Source organism: Macrobrachium nipponense, chromosome 7 (genome assembly GCF_015104395.2).
Source record: "Macrobrachium nipponense isolate FS-2020 chromosome 7, ASM1510439v2, whole genome shotgun sequence".
In the NCBI taxonomy this organism is placed as follows: Eukaryota; Metazoa; Arthropoda; class Malacostraca; order Decapoda; family Palaemonidae; genus Macrobrachium; species Macrobrachium nipponense.
In genome coordinates this window covers 20,894,172-20,912,201 of record NC_061109.1, presented here as the reverse complement: position 1 = coordinate 20,912,201, position 18,030 = coordinate 20,894,172, and the positions used below count along the sequence as shown (strand labels likewise).

The 18,030-nt window shown below is 40.2% G+C and overlaps 1 protein-coding gene across 1 annotated transcript in view; it reads left to right on the top strand.

The window, feature by feature from the left end:
- LOC135217120 (all-trans-retinol 13,14-reductase-like) overlaps positions 1-7,884 on the top strand; it is an 83,293-nt gene extending 75,409 nt beyond the window's left edge. The window contains exon 14 of the mRNA XM_064252827.1: positions 7,080-7,884. Coding sequence (XP_064108897.1) covers positions 7,080-7,243 — 164 coding nt within the window. The 3' untranslated portion in view covers positions 7,244-7,884. The remainder of the gene's footprint in view (positions 1-7,079) is intronic.
- Positions 7,885-18,030: the final 10,146 nt, after the last annotated feature.

Below are 18,030 nucleotides of genomic sequence, written 5' to 3'. Positions count from 1 at the left end.
CGAGAGATTCTTGTTCTGTGTCAAGAGTTCAAGATGCTTCTCCATCGCACGTATGTGTGTCTGCTCCACAAATGTGTACACAGACACGTACGTGAGTCATCTATTGCAAGTGTTCGTAGTAGTGTTCCGAGTGTTGTGATTGGTTTGTTGCAGGAGTTGGTGCATGGTGTCTGTGTTAGCTGGCGCTTCAGGTTCTTTGACTTCTGGGTCTGCAGTTGGTTTGCATGAGGAATGTGTGTTGGATAAGCCTGCATCTTCCTCTCATTGTCGGTCTCCATTGCCAGAGCAGGAGGAAGGAGACACACAAGAGTTTTTGTCTTCCTTACCGAGGTTGTTGATCTCATTTGTGGGTTCAACAATCTGGAGAGTAGGACACAGGCTCACTCCTACTTGCTTGGAAGCCTTGCTGGGGGCTATGCAAGATCCTAAGTCGTCTTTTCAGCTTCCTTTATCGGGGCATGTCCATTCGGTCCTGCAGAAGGTGAATGCCTCTGTGTCAGACCGGGATGGATCGCTTCGGTCAAGGGGTTCTTCTAAGATGCTTCTTCCACCCCTCACGAGGCATAGGAAGTATTACGTTACAAACTCTGTCTGCTTGTTGCCTCGACACTTTAACCCAGACGTCATACATCTCCAGCCAGGGTTGACTTTGCAGCAGGGAGGTCGGTGGTGCCATCCTTGTCACTGCAGGATGCCTCGGCGATGGAGTCTGCCGCATCTTCCATGTTCCAGATGGTGTCGTGGTTAGATTTGTGGTTGATGGCCATTGCTAAGATGGCATCTGACAGGTCTGCAGAAGTGAGTGCATCTTCTCTTGCCAGTTTGTTACAGTCTGGGGGCGAGGCATTTTTGTATCTTGCCCATCTTAGTGTCAATTTGTGGGCTAATCTTCTGATCAGAAGAGACGTAGTGTTGCCTAGGATGACAAGATCAGTTGACCTTGAGTTCTTGTTGGTGCTCAGGAATGGGGATCTGTTGGATTCTAAGTTCCTGTTTCCTCGGACTGAGCTGGAGGACGCAATAGACCGGCGGCGAGCTGACAAGAAGGACAGGTTGGTGCACCAGGCTGTCTCCAAGTCGGAGTCTCTCATTCTTGGAGACATCCCCCCCCTCCTCCTCCTCCTGTTCAGCAACAAATGCAGAGATCGTCGCCTAGTAAGCCATCTAAGAGTTCGGCTTCGGCTGGGCCCTATCATTCGTTGTCTCTGCCTAAGTCAGATGACCAACGTCCTTTTCGGCCCCGCTCTTACAGGTCAAGAAGGGGCTCCAGGGGTAGAAATAAAGGGGGTTGTTGATTGGTTGGGTGCCTCCCCCTCTCCTTTGCCACAGGTGGGGAGTGCCTGGCAAGCCAGTGGGCCAAGTGGCAGAGTTATGGGGCAGAGAAGTGGGTAGTAGATGTCTTTCAGGTGGGGTATTGTCATGGTAATCGCTTTATAGCAAGGAATTATGTATTTAAGGAAATGAAAATGCATTTTCTTCAAGTAGGTCTGCAGCAAAGAGGCATTCGCGCACGTATTGGAGGTGCCTGTTTTCATGGTTGTTCTAAAATCGTCAGGTGTGATATGGAACTCAACAGGCACTGACATGTCGTGAGGAACGCAACGTATTATGATGCAACATTTTGTCTAGACCCCTCTAAAAGTTCCTGTGATGTTCGCTGTTATGCTCCGCCCCCTTCAGTCCCGCACCAGTTTGCCATATATATATATACTATATGCCCTGAGGGATCAGAGAGATCATCAGTGAGAGACCAGCAGAGATCATCAGATAATAAGTGAGAGCAACAGAGATCATCAGTGAGAGATCATCAGAGAGAGACAAGAGAAGAAGGAACAAACGAAGGATAAGAGAAGGAGGCGCTCGAGAAAGTGGTCTGAGTCAAGTCAAGTCGTCCACAGTGAGAGAGAGAGAAACAGGAGTTAAGTCGTCGGTAGCCGTAAAGGGAGATATTCCAACGTTGAGCAAGCCTTCAGAGAAGAAACGTCCTACAAGTTGGTTTCGAAGAATAACCTTCCCTTTGAGTATAAAGAATAGACATTGTTTTCTGCAATACGGAGTCAAGAAGACATCGGAAGTTACAGTTCCCTTTTTGTGAAGCCATCGCTTCGTTGTTTTCCGACAGCTGCAAAACTAGCCAGCAAGTATTTTCATTGCCTCACTGTTTCCCCAGTTCACGCGTTGTAAGATTTATTCTTGTTATGTAAATAGAAGAAACCATTCTGCATTTATCTTTGTTAGTAAGCTTGTACATAAACCTTTGTTCTGTTTGTGTATCTTTCTATATTCGTATCCCCAGTTACAGCTTTGGTGTTGAATCCTTTTTGTTTATTGTAATATCGAACCTATTAGTGGACCTCTTGGAGTTTGTAACAGGTTTCTACTACCGTTCGACTTCTCCCCTCCGCTCTTGGACAGACCTCTGCTCAGGCAAGTGTATTCCCCTGATTGTCCGGAGTTCTCAGGTCTCCAGGAGGAAGTGCAGAAAATGCTGGACAAGGGTGCGATGAGGAAGTGGTGCGTCTGTCTCCAGGGTTTTACAGTCACATATTCTTGGTGCCAAAGGCGTCAGGGGGTTGGAGGCCTGTGATTGACCTATCCACCTTGAATCATTTCGTCAGGAAGACGAGGTTCAAGATGGAGACCCTGCGATTGGTGTTGGCAGCAGTGAGGGAAAACAACTTCATGCTGTCAATAGATTTAGGGACGCATACATACTTCAAAATCCCTATTCATCCATCGTCCAGGAAGTTCCATCTCTTCTCTCTCAGAGACAAAGTGTTCCAGTTCAAAGTCTTGTGCTTCGGATTGACCATGTCCCCTCAGATGTTCATAAGGGTCTTCTCTCTTGTCTCGACCTGGGCTCATGCTCAAGGGATCTGTCTGCTGAGGTACCTCGATGACTGGATGGTCTTAACAAGTTCCAGAGAGAAGCTGCTGCAAGACAGAGATTGCCAGCTTTGGTTTTGTCTGGAACTCGGCATCTTGGTGAACCTAGAGAAATTGAATCTCGTACCCAGTCAGAGAATTCTTTATATAGGCATGGTCATTGACACAGCAGTGTCGAGGGTTTTTCCGTCGGATCAGAGGTTGGAGAGGTTGTGGGTAGTGGTGCGTGCCTTCCTGTCGCAGCCGAATCAGTCAGCTCATCAGTGGCAGGTTCTTCTGGGAATTTTATCTTCTCTGGAGAAGCTGGTCCCTCATGGGTGACTTCATCTTTGATCTCTGCAATGGAGACTAATGGACTTGTCTTCTCCGGCGGGGGACTCACCCTGATAAGGGTTCCTCTGTCCCTAGAAATGAGAGAAGATCTTCGTTGGTGATTGGATGATCAGAATCTCTTAGAGGGTGCTCCTCTGCATTCTCTGCTGCTGGACTTCCTTCTGTTTTCAGATGCCTCCCTCGCAGGTTGGGGCGCTCATTTAGGCGGCCTCATTACTTCGGGCATTTTGAGTTTGGAGGACAAATGGCAACATATCAACGTGTTGGAGTTAATTAAAGGCAACCTTTCTGGGTCTGAGGGAACTTTGGGAGAAATTAGAGGAACATTCTGTAGTTCTCATGTCGGACAACACCATGGTGGTCGCTTATGTGAACAAGCAGGGGGGACTGGTTTCACGTCAACTTCATGCTTTGAAAGTCGAGATTCACCAGTGAGCGGTCAACAGTTCAGTGGAGCTCTCAGCCAGGTATATCCCAGGCAAAAGGGATGTGGTCGTGGACAAGCTCAGTCATCGGGATCAGGTCCTAGGAACAGAGTGGTTCCTTCATCAGGTCATGGTGGACAGGCTTTTCCAGGTTTGGGGGAGGCCTATGCTGGACCTCTTTGCAACCCAGTTCAAAAGGAAACTAGAGGTTTTTCTGTTCAGTGGTTCCGGATCCTCTGGCATTAGCGGAGGACATGTTCCAATTTCTCTGGGACAACCTGGAGGTGTATGCCTTTCCTCCGTTTTGCTTGATCCGCCAAGTACTGAACAGGATGATGAGCTCGCGCAACTTCAGGATAACATTAGTAGCTCCTCTATGGCTGCAAGTGGAATGGTTTCTGGATCTGCTGTCGTTGTTGTCCGAGGTACCGAGGGAGATTCCCCCAGGGCAGCATCTTTGTCAGCCACACATAGAAAGATTCCACCAGTCAGTAGAATCCCTGTCTCTTCACGGTTGGGGGCTATGAAGTATCTCCTCCTAGCAAGAGGCTTTTCTCAGAAGACAGCAGGACATATGTCCAGCAATCTCAGGAAATCTACCTCTGCCGTTTACCAAGGTAAATGGGCAATCTATTGTGATTGGTGTCGTAAACGGGGTTTTTCTCCACTCAAAACCTCTGTTCAGCACATAGCAGACTTTTTGGTCTTCCTCAGGGATGAGAAAGACTTGTCTGTTTCCACTATTAGAGGCTACAGGACGGCCCTGAGTTTAGTGTTACGTCTTAGAGGTGTTGATATTTCCTCATCCTGGGAATTTTCCTTGCAGTTTAAAGGGTTTGAGCAGTCATGTTCTCCGAGGGAGCTTAAGCCTCCAACGTGGGATGTTTCCTTAGTCCTGAGAAGTTTCACTAAAGCTCCTTATGAGCCTTTATGTCGTTCATCAGACAGGAACTTGACACTCAAAACGGTTTTCCTCTTAGCCTTGTCTTTGAAAAGAGTGGGGGAGCTTCATGGCCTGAGCTATGATATGAAGCACACCAGGGGTTGGGGGTCAGTGTCCGATTTTGTCCTGGAATTCGTGGCTAAGACCCAGAATCCCTTTTCCATTCCATCTCTGGATGACTTTGTGAGCAGTGATTCTCAAGAGCTCTTGTGTCCTGTCAGGGCGCTGCGTTGCTATCTTAAGAGGACACGACATCTCAGGCCAGATTGTCGTAGGCTTTTTGTTAGCACAGGGAGTTCTAAGAAAGAGGTGTCCAAGAATACAATCTCTTTTTGGTTACGGGAAGCTATCAGGCAGGTGTATTCAACTCTTGATGATACTGCCGCCAAGTCTACAGGCTAGAGCACATGGTGTCAGGGTTATTGGTCCCTCTCTGGCTTTCAAGAAGAATTTGGCGGTTCATAGAGTTCTGAGCGCTGATGCTTAGTTACATCAGTCCACATTCACCTCTTTCTATCTTAAGGATGTTGCCCACAGATCTATGGACACTTTTTTGTTGGGTCCTGTGGTGGTTGCCCAACAGATCGTGTAACTCATCGTTGCCCTTAACTGGACACATTTGTATCTTACCTAAGATGATTGGGTGGAAGAGAGAATGAGTGAGTTGGCTAGTCTCTTTCTTTCTGTTGTTCCTTTCCTTCTTCCTATGGGCGGGTTGAGAAATAGACACATCATTTGCTGGACTGGTCTGGTACAGGTGAGTAAGCTAGTTTGTTTGCTTTGTGTTCAAATAATCAAACCATCTGTTCAATAGCATATACTCCACTCTCTAGCAAGGGAGAGAAGGGAGAGTAAGGAGTGATAACGAATCCTATTCCACTGGTTTGTTATCGAACAGTCAGAATTTCTCTTTAGTTCCCTACTGCCATGAATCTTGTCATATACCATTGTATGTAACCTATACTCTGTTTCTTTCCATCTGTCCATCCACCTGTGGTATTTGCGCATGGTAACACTGCGTCCTGGGCTTTGAATAATATCCTATTTCGAATATTAATGGTGTAATTTGCATTCAGTAAATTATTAAAACACTTTTCAGTTGCAAATGTACACCCAGATATCCTTTTATTTACCTAAAACGTACACATAGCGTAATTATTTGAAGCTCGGGAAAGGCCGGGACACAGTGTTACCATGCAAAAACACCACAGGTGGATGGACAGATGGAAAAAAATAGAGTATAGTTGGTTGAGTTGTTGGATATCAGTTTATCTAGCTTCTCACGGGCATTAGTCCCTCTCCTGTAGATATGTCTTTTGGAGTTGGACTGGTGGGTTGGCCCCCAGGCAGTTTAGGATGTCTGTACCTCCCACCAAGTATAAGTCTATCCTATTGTTGAGACTGAAAGTTTGTTCACATATGAACCAATGACAAATTTTCTATTACAATTTAAATTTTTCATAGCTACAAACCTGAGGTCTTAACGTTTAGCTGCCCCTTTGTCATCTTATAATATCCTGGGTTGGGAAAGGCCAAAACGTAATAGCATGTGTGCGCAGTCCTTTACCAGTTTTCACCCAATATATGCATGTGTCGCCAGATCTCACAGATTCCTTGCTTTTCAATCTCCGATTGTTTAACCGGATCCAACCAGGTGCTAAAAAATTATCCTATTGTTAAGACCTCCGGTTTGTAGCTATGAAAAATACAAATTGTCTTAGAAAATTTGTCATATTAAACCAAAACACGTATTTTTGGAATCAACAAGGAACAGAAAACTGTCAAAATCTTATACCCACTGTACTTATAAATTAGTTAGCATCACTCTTAGATTAACAGTAAAATAAAGAAAAATTACTGCGTACATCCAAAGTATTGTTAAATCAATCAATCATCAAACTTGAAATACTAGAGCAGGAAAATAACAAAACCCAAAGTGTTCAACTTCATTTCAGCTCAGTGCCAAGTCAGGGTTGCTGTTGTCAATGAGCATTTCTATCTTTTGTCCTTTCATCCATTCCTTTGTCTCTCATCTCTATTGAACAGTTCATTTCATATTTATTTTTGGCATATGTTTTATAGGCAGATACCTTTCCTGACGACTCCAGCTCTCCCTATTGGCTTGAGAAGGCTTTTCTGACACCTCTTGCCTAAAACTCATAAATGTTTGGAACAAACCATATCTAAATGTTTCCAGAACATTCACAGTTTAGGTTTTTGTCATTAGTATTAGGTACTTTAACTAGATCAGTGAGAAATTTTTTCAGTTTTATTTTAAGAGTAAACATAAGATAGGAAACACTCACAGTGTATACAGTTCCCAGATATGCAGATATTTTTATCTTTGCCAGTCATTGCAAGTCAGGCATTTTTTGCAGTTCATAGCATGACAAGTTTTTAAAACAACAAATTAGAACAAATGCACCTATAAATATAATTTATATTTTACATTTGTCTTTTTCTCTTATTTACGCATGACAAAATATTTCCAGGACTTTTCCTGACTGGACAGGATATATGTTCATGTGGATTTGCTGGAGCTCTGTGGGGTGGATTTCTCTGCACAGGAGCCATTTTACAGCGGAATGTTATGAATGATTTGACTGAATACCATCGGTGCATCACATCAGAGGCAGGTCTAAAGAAAAAGTGTTAGACTTTATGTTGAAGAGTCTACTCACCCAAAAGAGCTTATTACAATTTTCTTGTCCCTAAAGGTGGCATCACACATGAATATTTTTTCCAGAAAGAGCAGTGCTTTAACCAGCAGTAACATTTCACTATCATGCTTCGGAGATCGAGAAAGAGCAAAGCCTTCACAGTCACTGAATAGCATTGGATATTTCCTTAAGTTACATTTGTTGTCTTCATGGAAGGCAATATGAATGTAGCTAGATCAGCAAACCTTAGCAAGGACTGTAGTAATTGAAATTTTTAAGCAAAAAAGTTAATAGGATACATATGATAGTTCATATTAACAAGTCATTCCAAACTAGTGTATTTAGGAGTTACAGTGAATTTTATTGTGACTGGCGGTTTGATGAGGGGAAAGTCAGTCAACTTTGACATGCACAATTCTGCCTAGACACTGCAGGAGTGTTAATTCTGCTGAAAAAAATTGTAGCATAATACCATCTTTATTAAGGCATTGCTGTGTTAGGTATGGGTTTCTGTTTTACTGATTTTAGAAAATGTATGGATGTACGTATATTGTGAACTCACGCACTGAGTAGTGTCAAGTTGATTAGTATTTGAGTATGTTATAGTTTTTAATAAATATAATTAATTCAAAGTTCAGTCTTTGTTGTCATTTTATGGTTCCCTTTATGGTCAACTTGATGACCAAGAGCACAAATACTGTAGTACCTTGTTAGAATTTAAGGAAGTCTTCTATAACATTTGCCATGTAATGATTTACTTTTTTTATCCATTGCTGACCGGAGATATGGGGGTTTTAGTATATGGTAGGGATTATACATATCCCTATAGTATTGGTCCATATTATTGTTGTAGCAAATATGTATGAATAAAAAAAAGCCATGTGAGCTCTTTTAATGTGAGTTGGATTGGATGCCAAATTTTTCATTAAGCTGTAAGGAGGACTCTGGGCCTTTATCTTTATCGTCTATACAAGATTTTTATTTACATCTTCCTAAGCATAATGAGCTTCTACAAATATTGATATAGATGATGAGGTCTTATTTTGGTTTTTCTGCTTTTACTTCATTAAGGCTTGTGTGGTTGTTTTATTTTTATAAAGGTGCATAATTATGAAATTGGTTTCTGTGGTTCCATTTTATAGAATTGTGAACTATTCCAAAACTCATGGTACTTTCATTAACAGTATGTTAGATGATATTTATGCATTTATTTATGTTTAATATAGAATTGAAACAAATTGATGTAATTTGTTTAATAAGGATTTTTGTCCAACTACAGTAAGGAAGGAGTTATTTAATCTGCTCACTTCTTTAGTAGTTAATACTTTATACAAGAGTTTTTAACAAACTTAAAGCATAATGCAGTTCACAATTATAAGTATTCTGTACAAGATTAAGAAATTTTGAATTAAAGTTTTTGGTACCTGTACTAAATTCATTGATACTGTAGGTGCTTATTGTAGAATTATGGTTTATTCCCAAAATATCGTTGGCTTTAATTATTTTAAGAAACTTTTGCATGAATTTGATATTCAATATAGAATTCAAACAAATTTATCTAATTTTGTCAGTAAGCCCATTTTTTCAACTGCAGTCAGGAAAAAACTATTTACCGGTAATCTGCTCACTTCTCTTACAGTTATACTTTTTGCAAGAGTTTTGTAAACTTAGAGCATAAAGCAGCCTGCATTTATAATAATTCGGTATAAAGAAAAGTTTAAATGAAAGTTGTTGGTGCCACTAAATTCATTTAGAGGTGTTTATTTTAATTTGCATTTGTAGTTTTAGCAAGAGGTTTCTTGATGATAAATATACAATTCATGTAAACAGCAGTAATTGATGCATAATCAAAAAGTTTTTGATTGATGCTTTTACTATCTTTCAGTGTTCTTACCTCTTTATTAAGATTTCTATACAGTGAACATATGTTAGGTTGTGCTTTGCTAATGTGCTATATTCATTATATTTTTATAGATAGGCTCTAAGAATGTAAACCTATCAGTCAGATGCCTCTACGTATGTATACAATTCATATTATTTTTACAATTTTAGGTGCATTTGAATTATTTGTTTAGCATGGGGAATTGTTATATGATTAAGCTGATCTTATGCAGTTTAAATGCTCTTGCTTGCATGAGCAGCCAGTGATTTGTTTTCTTGACTGAAATAAACTTTAGTCTGAAGTTAAATGATTAGTGTGACTGCCGAAGCTACTTATTTGTCTTTCTGTGCTAGCCATGTGCAGAGGACAGTGGCTTTCTTGAGGGGGGGCCGGAGGGGAGCTGTTTGAAATCTCCCATCCGGGCCCCAAAAATGCAAAATTTAACCATTGCTGCCATGACAGCACAAAATGGTCAAGGGCCCCATTTATATTTGGACCCGAAAGTTTAAGGGCCTGATTTCCAATTTTGTGAACAAAATTGTAACAAAAATGTTATGTAAAAGAAATATGGCTCCCAGGGTCCCCCTCCCAATCGTAAAGCCCATTATAGACCTTCTCATACGGATCGGAGGAGGGTGGGTAACATTGATTGGGGTAAGGGCAGGGCCGATCCAAGGCAATTGATTACTGCTTATAAGGGTCCTTATTATCCTTTGAGGGCCTCCATGATGGCTCCATTTACCCAGATAATACATATTCAAATGATTCAATGAATTTGGCCTTCTGCTTAACTCAGGGGGCCGGTGGTCCCATTGAAGGGTGCGTGGGCCAGCCCTGGGTAACGGGATTTGGGAAAGAGGTGTCAGTGTCATGTGTGAGAGAGGGAGAGAATTATGAATAATATATAGCTAAGTTTGAAATTTGTATTTACAAGTGCCTTTAAATTTATCCCACAATTATCTCCCCCAGCTGCTTTGGGTCTCTTCGCTCGGTTCCCACCCCATAAGAGGGGCCCCAAATGGGACTGTGGCCCCAGGGCCCCGAAATGTCTAGGAACCCCCCCCCCCCCCCCCCGCCGGCAGAAGATTAGTGGTATAAAGCAGTTGTGGTACTGTATCTCTAGTTCTAACACGTGGCTGAATAGTACAGTAACAGCACATAGGATTCACATGCAGTATATATATTTTTAAAGTAATTGTTGAAAATATTTCGGTAAAATCATTTTTGGAATTTTGCTTGAACTGATTTTTAATTGGTTAAAGAAATTTGTATTTAGATTTTTGTGTATACAGCACAGTACGCATTTAGTTTGGAATGACTTATACTGTACCAAGACTCCGAGTTTTACAGTAAGTGGGAATTATAGTGAAACCTCTTTTTTTTTAAGAAAAATTTTAACCTAATCTTTTGTAATTCTTGTACCTTGAAGAAAATAATAATAAGGAATATAAGACTTCAAAATATGACCCATTGGCAAGAGAATTATAGTAATTGGATTGTACTGGGTAATTTTGTTATTATTATAATAAAAAACATGGGAGAACTTTTAGAAGCATTCATGTTTTGCAGAAATACATAGAACATCATCAGAGTAAAAGGACAGGACATGACCTCATAGTAATTGTAAACTCAACAACACATACCAAGTGGAAAGTAAAATAACGCAGGATTACTGGTATCTGAATAAACTGTACAATTAGTTATGAAAGAGATAGATAACCATCTGCACCTGAAAGGACTATGTTATTAACCTTTGTGATAACTGTATTCTGTGCCTGTTTTCCTCAGGTGATGTCTAACTCACAAATATAGTTGTAATTCTTTCAACAAGACTGGCAATACTATCAAGAGGATAATTAGAAATATTTCAGACAAGGGAGAAAAAAATCCCCAGTTTTGTAACTACAGATATATTTAGAAATTAAAACTATATAGAAAGCTTTCAAGATTATGTATTTACGCTTTTCGATTGAAAATGATTAGTGTACAGATTCTCGAAAGCTCTCTATATAGTTTTATATAATATATATATATATATATATATATATATATATATATATATATATATATATATATATATATATATATATCTTAAAAACGGCGCAGTAATGAATTGTTAATATCAGCTTTTTCCAGTTAGAGACAGGCTGCTTAGTGACAAGCACTAGCTTCCTCGAAGAATGCTGAAATGAAAAACAGCCAGGAATGATGACCAATGCAATCTGAGGTTGGCGACGCCTCGGATAGCACATGCTTGGGACATGCGGCACCCATGGTTGCTAGGCGTGTCTGCATGTGTGTTCATTGCATATGATATATGGGCTTGATGATAGGTAATGAGAAGAAGAGAGGACACTCTTTGATTACTTGTGACAGTGTGCAGAGCACACCTGGAAGAGGTTTGAGAAGGCCCATCGAATAAGGTAATGTAAGATAAGACTTTGAAAAAGTTAACCTTTGAAGTGAAAAGAGAAAGAGAAGTGTGGTGCGTACACATTCATTTTGATTAACTTTCAAATGTGAAGTGGTGTAATTAGTATGGTCTCTTTATTTCAGATGGGTTCAATGGCACCATTTAAGAGAATGGGTTCTCTAAGACATTTGACTATTAAGAATGGTGTGGTTAATCAGACACAGTGAGATTTAAGGGGGTACTTACTTGAATCTGGTTCCGGAGAGGAAAATGACAGTTTTACGGATTTTTTTGGGTCAGACTTAATTCGTTTAATTCCACTTTTAATGTTAGCTAATTTGGGAAATAAAAAGTATATTTTTGTATCTCCGAGGGTTTATTACCCTAGTCTTGCATTTCAGTTAACACCCAGAGAGAGTTTCAGCCACAGATCGAGGGTGGGCAGTTGTTTGCTAAAGGTTTCTTTCATTTGTCCAAATGAGTATCATTTGACCCTAAAAACTCATTTAAGAGATTTGGTGGTATCATTAAAAAGATTTCATAGAACTTAGGTAACGCTTCCGAAGAGACTTTAGATAGATTAGGCATATTTTTGGGAGAGTATTTGGAATTATGGATCAGGCCACTCGCATTATTGCTGACTTAGCCGTAGATACCTTGGGGTGCGGCTGTGTGTGTGTGTATGTAGGCACTGCCAGCTAGTCATAGTAGCCTTGATTTAGTGTAAAGACGTATTTCGGTGTTTCGGGCGGGGGCGGGGGTGAGTGTATCTATGGCAAATTAAAGTGTTTGTAGCATATCGTGAATAGATTACGCGCATTTGCAATGGGTAAACAGGTTCTGGCTCCGGTTCTATGAAGACGTGAGTGTATAATTTTATATTTCCTTCCTTTTTTTTCTTTCTCTTTTTATTGGTGTTAATTTACTCAGAAGTGTGTTCATTTTGATGTCCCTCGAGATTCGGTGGACATTGGTGGTTTTGTGGTAAAAAAAATACAGGGAAAAAGTTGTATTGGAGGTTACGCTCTTGGCGAGAGAGAGAGAGAGAGAGAGAGAGAGAGAGAGAGAGAGAGAGAGAGAGGAGAGAGAGAGGGCAGGCATGTGAACGGATGCTGAGTTAAGCAGTTTTCTCTCGAACTTCTTTTTTGTCTTCTCCTTGTTCTTTTTGTTCCTGGCATGTCCTTGTATTTCATATAACAGCTGTTCATATGGGGGTTTGTTGGGTGTGGTGCATATTTGTTTTATCTTTTATTGGTGGATGATTAATCATTATTAATTTTTCTGGTTTGGGATTTGTATGTGCATAAATATATTAATGTTAATGAGGTCGGGGAAGATCGTGAGGTATAAGGGTTTTCATAAACAAAGCAAAATGGCTGATGCAAGTGGTAAGCAGACTCTGGTTCACCCGATTACAAATGTTAATGCGTGTGTGAGCTCGTTCCGTGGGGTTGTGGATGGAGTTCTTTCACAACTGGTGCAAATTTTTATTGAAGGTGTGAATAACTATTTAAACACCAAGGGGATTACAGATGATATAGAGGCTTTTCATGGAGGCGAATAAAAGGTGGTCTTTCCTACCGTTGTTGGAGCTTTCAATATGCAAAATGCCGGTCATGGACCGATTTACAGGCATTTTTAAGAGCAGCTTATGGCTCAAAGGAACATGGTGATATGGTGAGAGATTTAAGAGGGCTATATAAAATCTGGAAAGGCACAACTAGCCTTATTGAACATAGCTCAAAGCTTTTTGACTCAGCGGGAGAATGGATAGAGAAATTGAAAACCTTTAAATGAGTTAATGAGGGTAATGTCTCACTCAACAATTTACATAAACTGATCCATTTTGTGATGCTATTACACAACGTACCAGACGCAATAGTAGACAGTTTTGATGAAAAGATTGAACCTACATCAGAAGAAGAATTAATTTATGCCCAAATTCAGAAACATATGTCCAAATGTCCCATTGTAGATAGTACATTTTTTAATGGGAATGGTCTGAGAAATACGGTGCAAAGAGACAGAATTCCCTTTTCCCCGTTTGTGTGCAAAAGTAGAATATAATAGAGGATCGATCGATCAAAGGCAACAGCAGTTGCGTTGCTACAATTGTAATAAACCAGGGCACACAAAGAAAATATGTAGAGTCAAATATTGCGGAATGTGTAAGAGTGTGGATCACTATTGGCAATCTTGTCTGTCTCAGATACAGAAAGATGTGAGACCTACACCTCAAGGGTCTGGGAGTTATAATACGAGAACTTCCCAGGCAGGTCACTTAAGAGGGCAAAGGGATCAGCGAAATTTTTGGAAAGCCGATCAACAAAAAGGGTACAAGCCTATAGTTATGGAACAGTGAAGGATGTTGATATCCCGGTCTTCATTGATACCTGTGCTAGCATCAACCTAATGGTTCATAATTTGTATCAATCCATGTTCTCCCATTACCCTTTGAAACCCTCAATGGAGACGGTGTGTAATGTGCAAGCCCATTGATTAAACACCCTGGGTTGCATTAGAATACAGTTTACTCTCGGTGATAGGGTGTCAATAGAACAATTTTTGGTTATAAAAGGGGTTGCATTGGGCAACAGACTTTTGCTGGGCCATCATGCATGTAGAAGACACAAGATTTTGGTCTATGTGGGTGTTAGTGGTATAACGGTTGGAATACCTGGTGTTTTTCTCCCTTATGAGGACGTAATTGAAACTGAGGATATGGAGATTATTGAAAAAGGGGGTGCATTTGGCAGTGCTAATGGTGATGATACTGGGGATATGCGGGGTTGTGATACCAAAACCCACACTGATGATACAGGGAATAACTGTGGTGATGTTAAACGGGATATTGGATGCCACGGTGGTAAAAATTTTGCTGGATGTGACAATGGCATTATGGGTGGTGATACTGCTGCTAATATTGATATTATTACAGATACTAACAAAGAGGTGGATGCAATGAGAACCACGGGTGGTGATATTTTTGGGATCGTGGAACAGGGAGGTACTAATCACAAATATAAATGTGTTTTATCAAAGGATGTTGTTTTAATGCCAGATTCAAAGACTATGGTAAAAGTCAAGTTGAGGAAAGTGAAAAAACCCGTGGATGAGTGCGTAATTGAGGGTAGTGAGAAACTAAGAGGGATTATTAGCATGGCATCAGTGAACAGTGTATCGAACACTGGTGTTACATGGATAGAATTACTGAACTGTAATGATACAGTTAGGAAATACCAGAAGAATACATATGTGGTAGATCTCCAAGATTGGAGTAATGACAGTGGTTCAGTGGCTATTGCAGAGGGGAAATCTGAGTTTTCAGAGGCAGAAATGCAATCAAGGAAGCGAATATTCAGAGAACATTTAGCTAATGCGGATTATAGTGAGCATATTGAAGCGGTAAGCAAGCTCTTGGCAGAATTTGGGGATACAGTAGCTTTACAAGGTGATAAACTGGGATTGACTAATGTGTTAGAACATAAGGTAAACTTAGAGAAAGGCACATAACCTTTTTATGTTTCTGCATACCGCATACCTTTCAAAATCAGAGAACAGATAGAGAAAGAGGTCAATAAATGAGAAGAGGAAGGAATCATTAGACCTAGTGTGTCTCCATACAACTTTCCTCTGTTAGCAGTGCCTAAGAAGGACGGTTCTGTCCGTGTTTGTGTCGATTTTAGATGTTTAAATGAAAAAAACAATCCCTGACCATTATCCAGTCACATGCATACCAGATCTTTTTGTAGAAATCGGGGGACATAATATTTATAGCTCAACTGATTTAGGGCAGACTTTCTGCAGGTCCCTCTTAGTGAGAGCTGCAAGGAATATACGGCCTTTTCAGTGCCCAAGGGACCCTATGAATTTACGCGAATTCCGTTCGGTTTATCGGGCAGTCCGATGACCTTTACCAGGTTGGTGAACACAGTTTTGCACGGGTTATTGGGTAAAAATGTTTTTGTGTACATGGATGACATATTAGTCGCCACAGACTCGATCGTGCAACACTTGGAAGTGCTTAAGGAAGTACTTAGGAGGCTTAGATTAGCAGGGCATTCTTGAAAAAGCAAATCACATATTTAGGCCATGTCACATCCAAGGATGGGGTTAGAGTAAACAACGATAAAGTCAAAGCAAAAGCGGATTTTCGCGCTCCGAGATCAAAGAAATAAATTAAGTCATTCCTAGACATTGCCAGTTTCTTTCGTAGGTTTGTGAAAGGGTTTTCTAACATAGCAGCTCCTCTAACAAATATATTGCGGGAAGACATTCAATTTCAATGGGGAAAACCCCAGAATGATAGTTTTCAGAAACTTAAGGATGCGTTAATGAATCCCCCAGTTCTGAAATTTCCAGATTTCAGCAAACCATTTACATAAGTGACTGATGCCAGTCAAGAGGGTATAGGTGCTTGCCTTATGCAAAAGTTTGATGGGAAATTCAATCCCATGGCCTTTTATAGCAGGAAGTTTAGGACAAAGGGCAGCAATGAGAGATTATTTGCAACGGTATCAAGTTTGATTCATTTTAAAATGCTACTGATGGGGAATAAAGTAGAAGTCCTTACAGACCACAAGCCATTATTGGATCTTTTTAATAAGCCTGATTTGTCACCTAAAAGAGCTCGATGGTTTCTAACTATCAGGGACTTCGATGCAAAGCTCAAATATATAGAAGGCAAATTAAATGTAGTAGCGGATGCCCTTAGTAAAGTTTTTATGACATGGAAGGATTTCAAGTTACGCTAGTCACTAGCGATTCTATACAGTGGGATATGGGTCTCATAGAGCAAAGACAAGATGAAGATGAAATTTTGGCAGACGCAAAAGCGTTTCTTAGAAGGGAATTAGTCAGGAAACATTATAAGTAACCTTTTTCGGGTTTAGAATTAGAAGGTAATCTGTTGGTTAGGAAAATTAAATATAAATTAAGGCCTAGTGAAAGTAAAGGAGACACGACACAGATCGTAATTCTGGAAGTCCTAATTCCAGTGGTTTTGGATATAGTACATTGCAGGTTCGGTAGTCAACATATGGGGATAGAAAAAATGTATAATGAGGTGCGTGCTAAATATATTTGGAAAAATGTGGGGAAAGATGTGGAAAATTTTGTGAAAAACTGTACTGTATGCAATGCATGCAAACCTGCAAGGATAACTTCCTGCAAATTAAGGTCATATCCGATATCAAGTAGACCTTTTCAGAGAATACATATGGATATCCTAGGAAATTTCTTTGAATCTAGATATGCAAATAAGTACTTGTTAGTAATAATAGATGAACTTACGAGGATAGTAGAAATTTTTCCACTCAAGCATAAAACAGCGGAAGAAGTAGCTGTAGCATTTTTCAATGGTATCATTTGCAGATATGACTCACCCGAGATTTTATGACCGACAATGGCAGAGAATTTGTAAACAAAACTGTAAAATGTTTGGCGGAAGTCATGGGGGATACAGAAAGTAACAATTATTCCATACAGACCTGAAGCTAATGGGTTATGTGAACGAGCAAACAGGAAAGTGCTCGAAGCTCTCTGGAAGACTGTAGGTGGTAATGATAAAAACTGGGATAGATATATTGATGTTCTTAGACATGACCTTAACACTATGGTTAGTGATTCCATTAAAATGTCTCCATTTGAAGCATTGTTTGGTTGCCAAGCACGAGGCACATTTGATCTGTTAACTATACCTCATCATGGAGAAGATACAGTCAAAGCATTAATTTCCACAGCGAAGGAGAGACATGCTTGTCTCAGCCATAATCGCAAGGCCACGACCTGAGAAATGGTAGAAAGAAGTAATAGCAGAACATCTGATCCTAAAATCAATGTTGGAGAAAAGGTATTACTGAAAATCAATGTGAGAAATGAACTAAATTACAAATTGGGTCCGAAATTTAAGGGTCCTTTTAGAGTTGTTGATGAAAAGACTGGAAACAGATTTATAGTCTTAGAGGAAAAAACAGGTCGGCCGAAATTAACCCATATATCAAAACTGAATAGAATTGGTTGTGGTAACTAATATAATATCGCACAGTTGCATTTTTTTTCTGGTTTCGCAAATTGATGGTGAAATGTGTTTAGTCAGTTTAATTTAATTTTTTTTTTCTCTTTCATTTCTTCTATTATTTTTCTTATGCGCAAACTGGGGCGATTTGGCGTAAAAACCAGAGGTAATTATTTCACGAGGAAAATCGGGTTCGAAAGTAGGGCAAATTTCTATTAAGCAGAGAAATATTATAACAAGCCAATGTGGTGGTCCCTGGCGGTATGGGTTTATCGGGGCTGAATTTTTGTGGCTTTTTTGGTGGTGAATTTTTGGGTCTTAATTTTTTGTGGCTATAATCTTTGGTGGTTGATTTTTTGTGGTTATAATTTTTGACGGTGATCTGTGGTTTTACGAGCCAAAGAGGGGGATAGTGTGGTTCTTTTGGTGTTATGGCTCTTGGGGGGGTGGCACTACTGTATTGTGGTTTTAT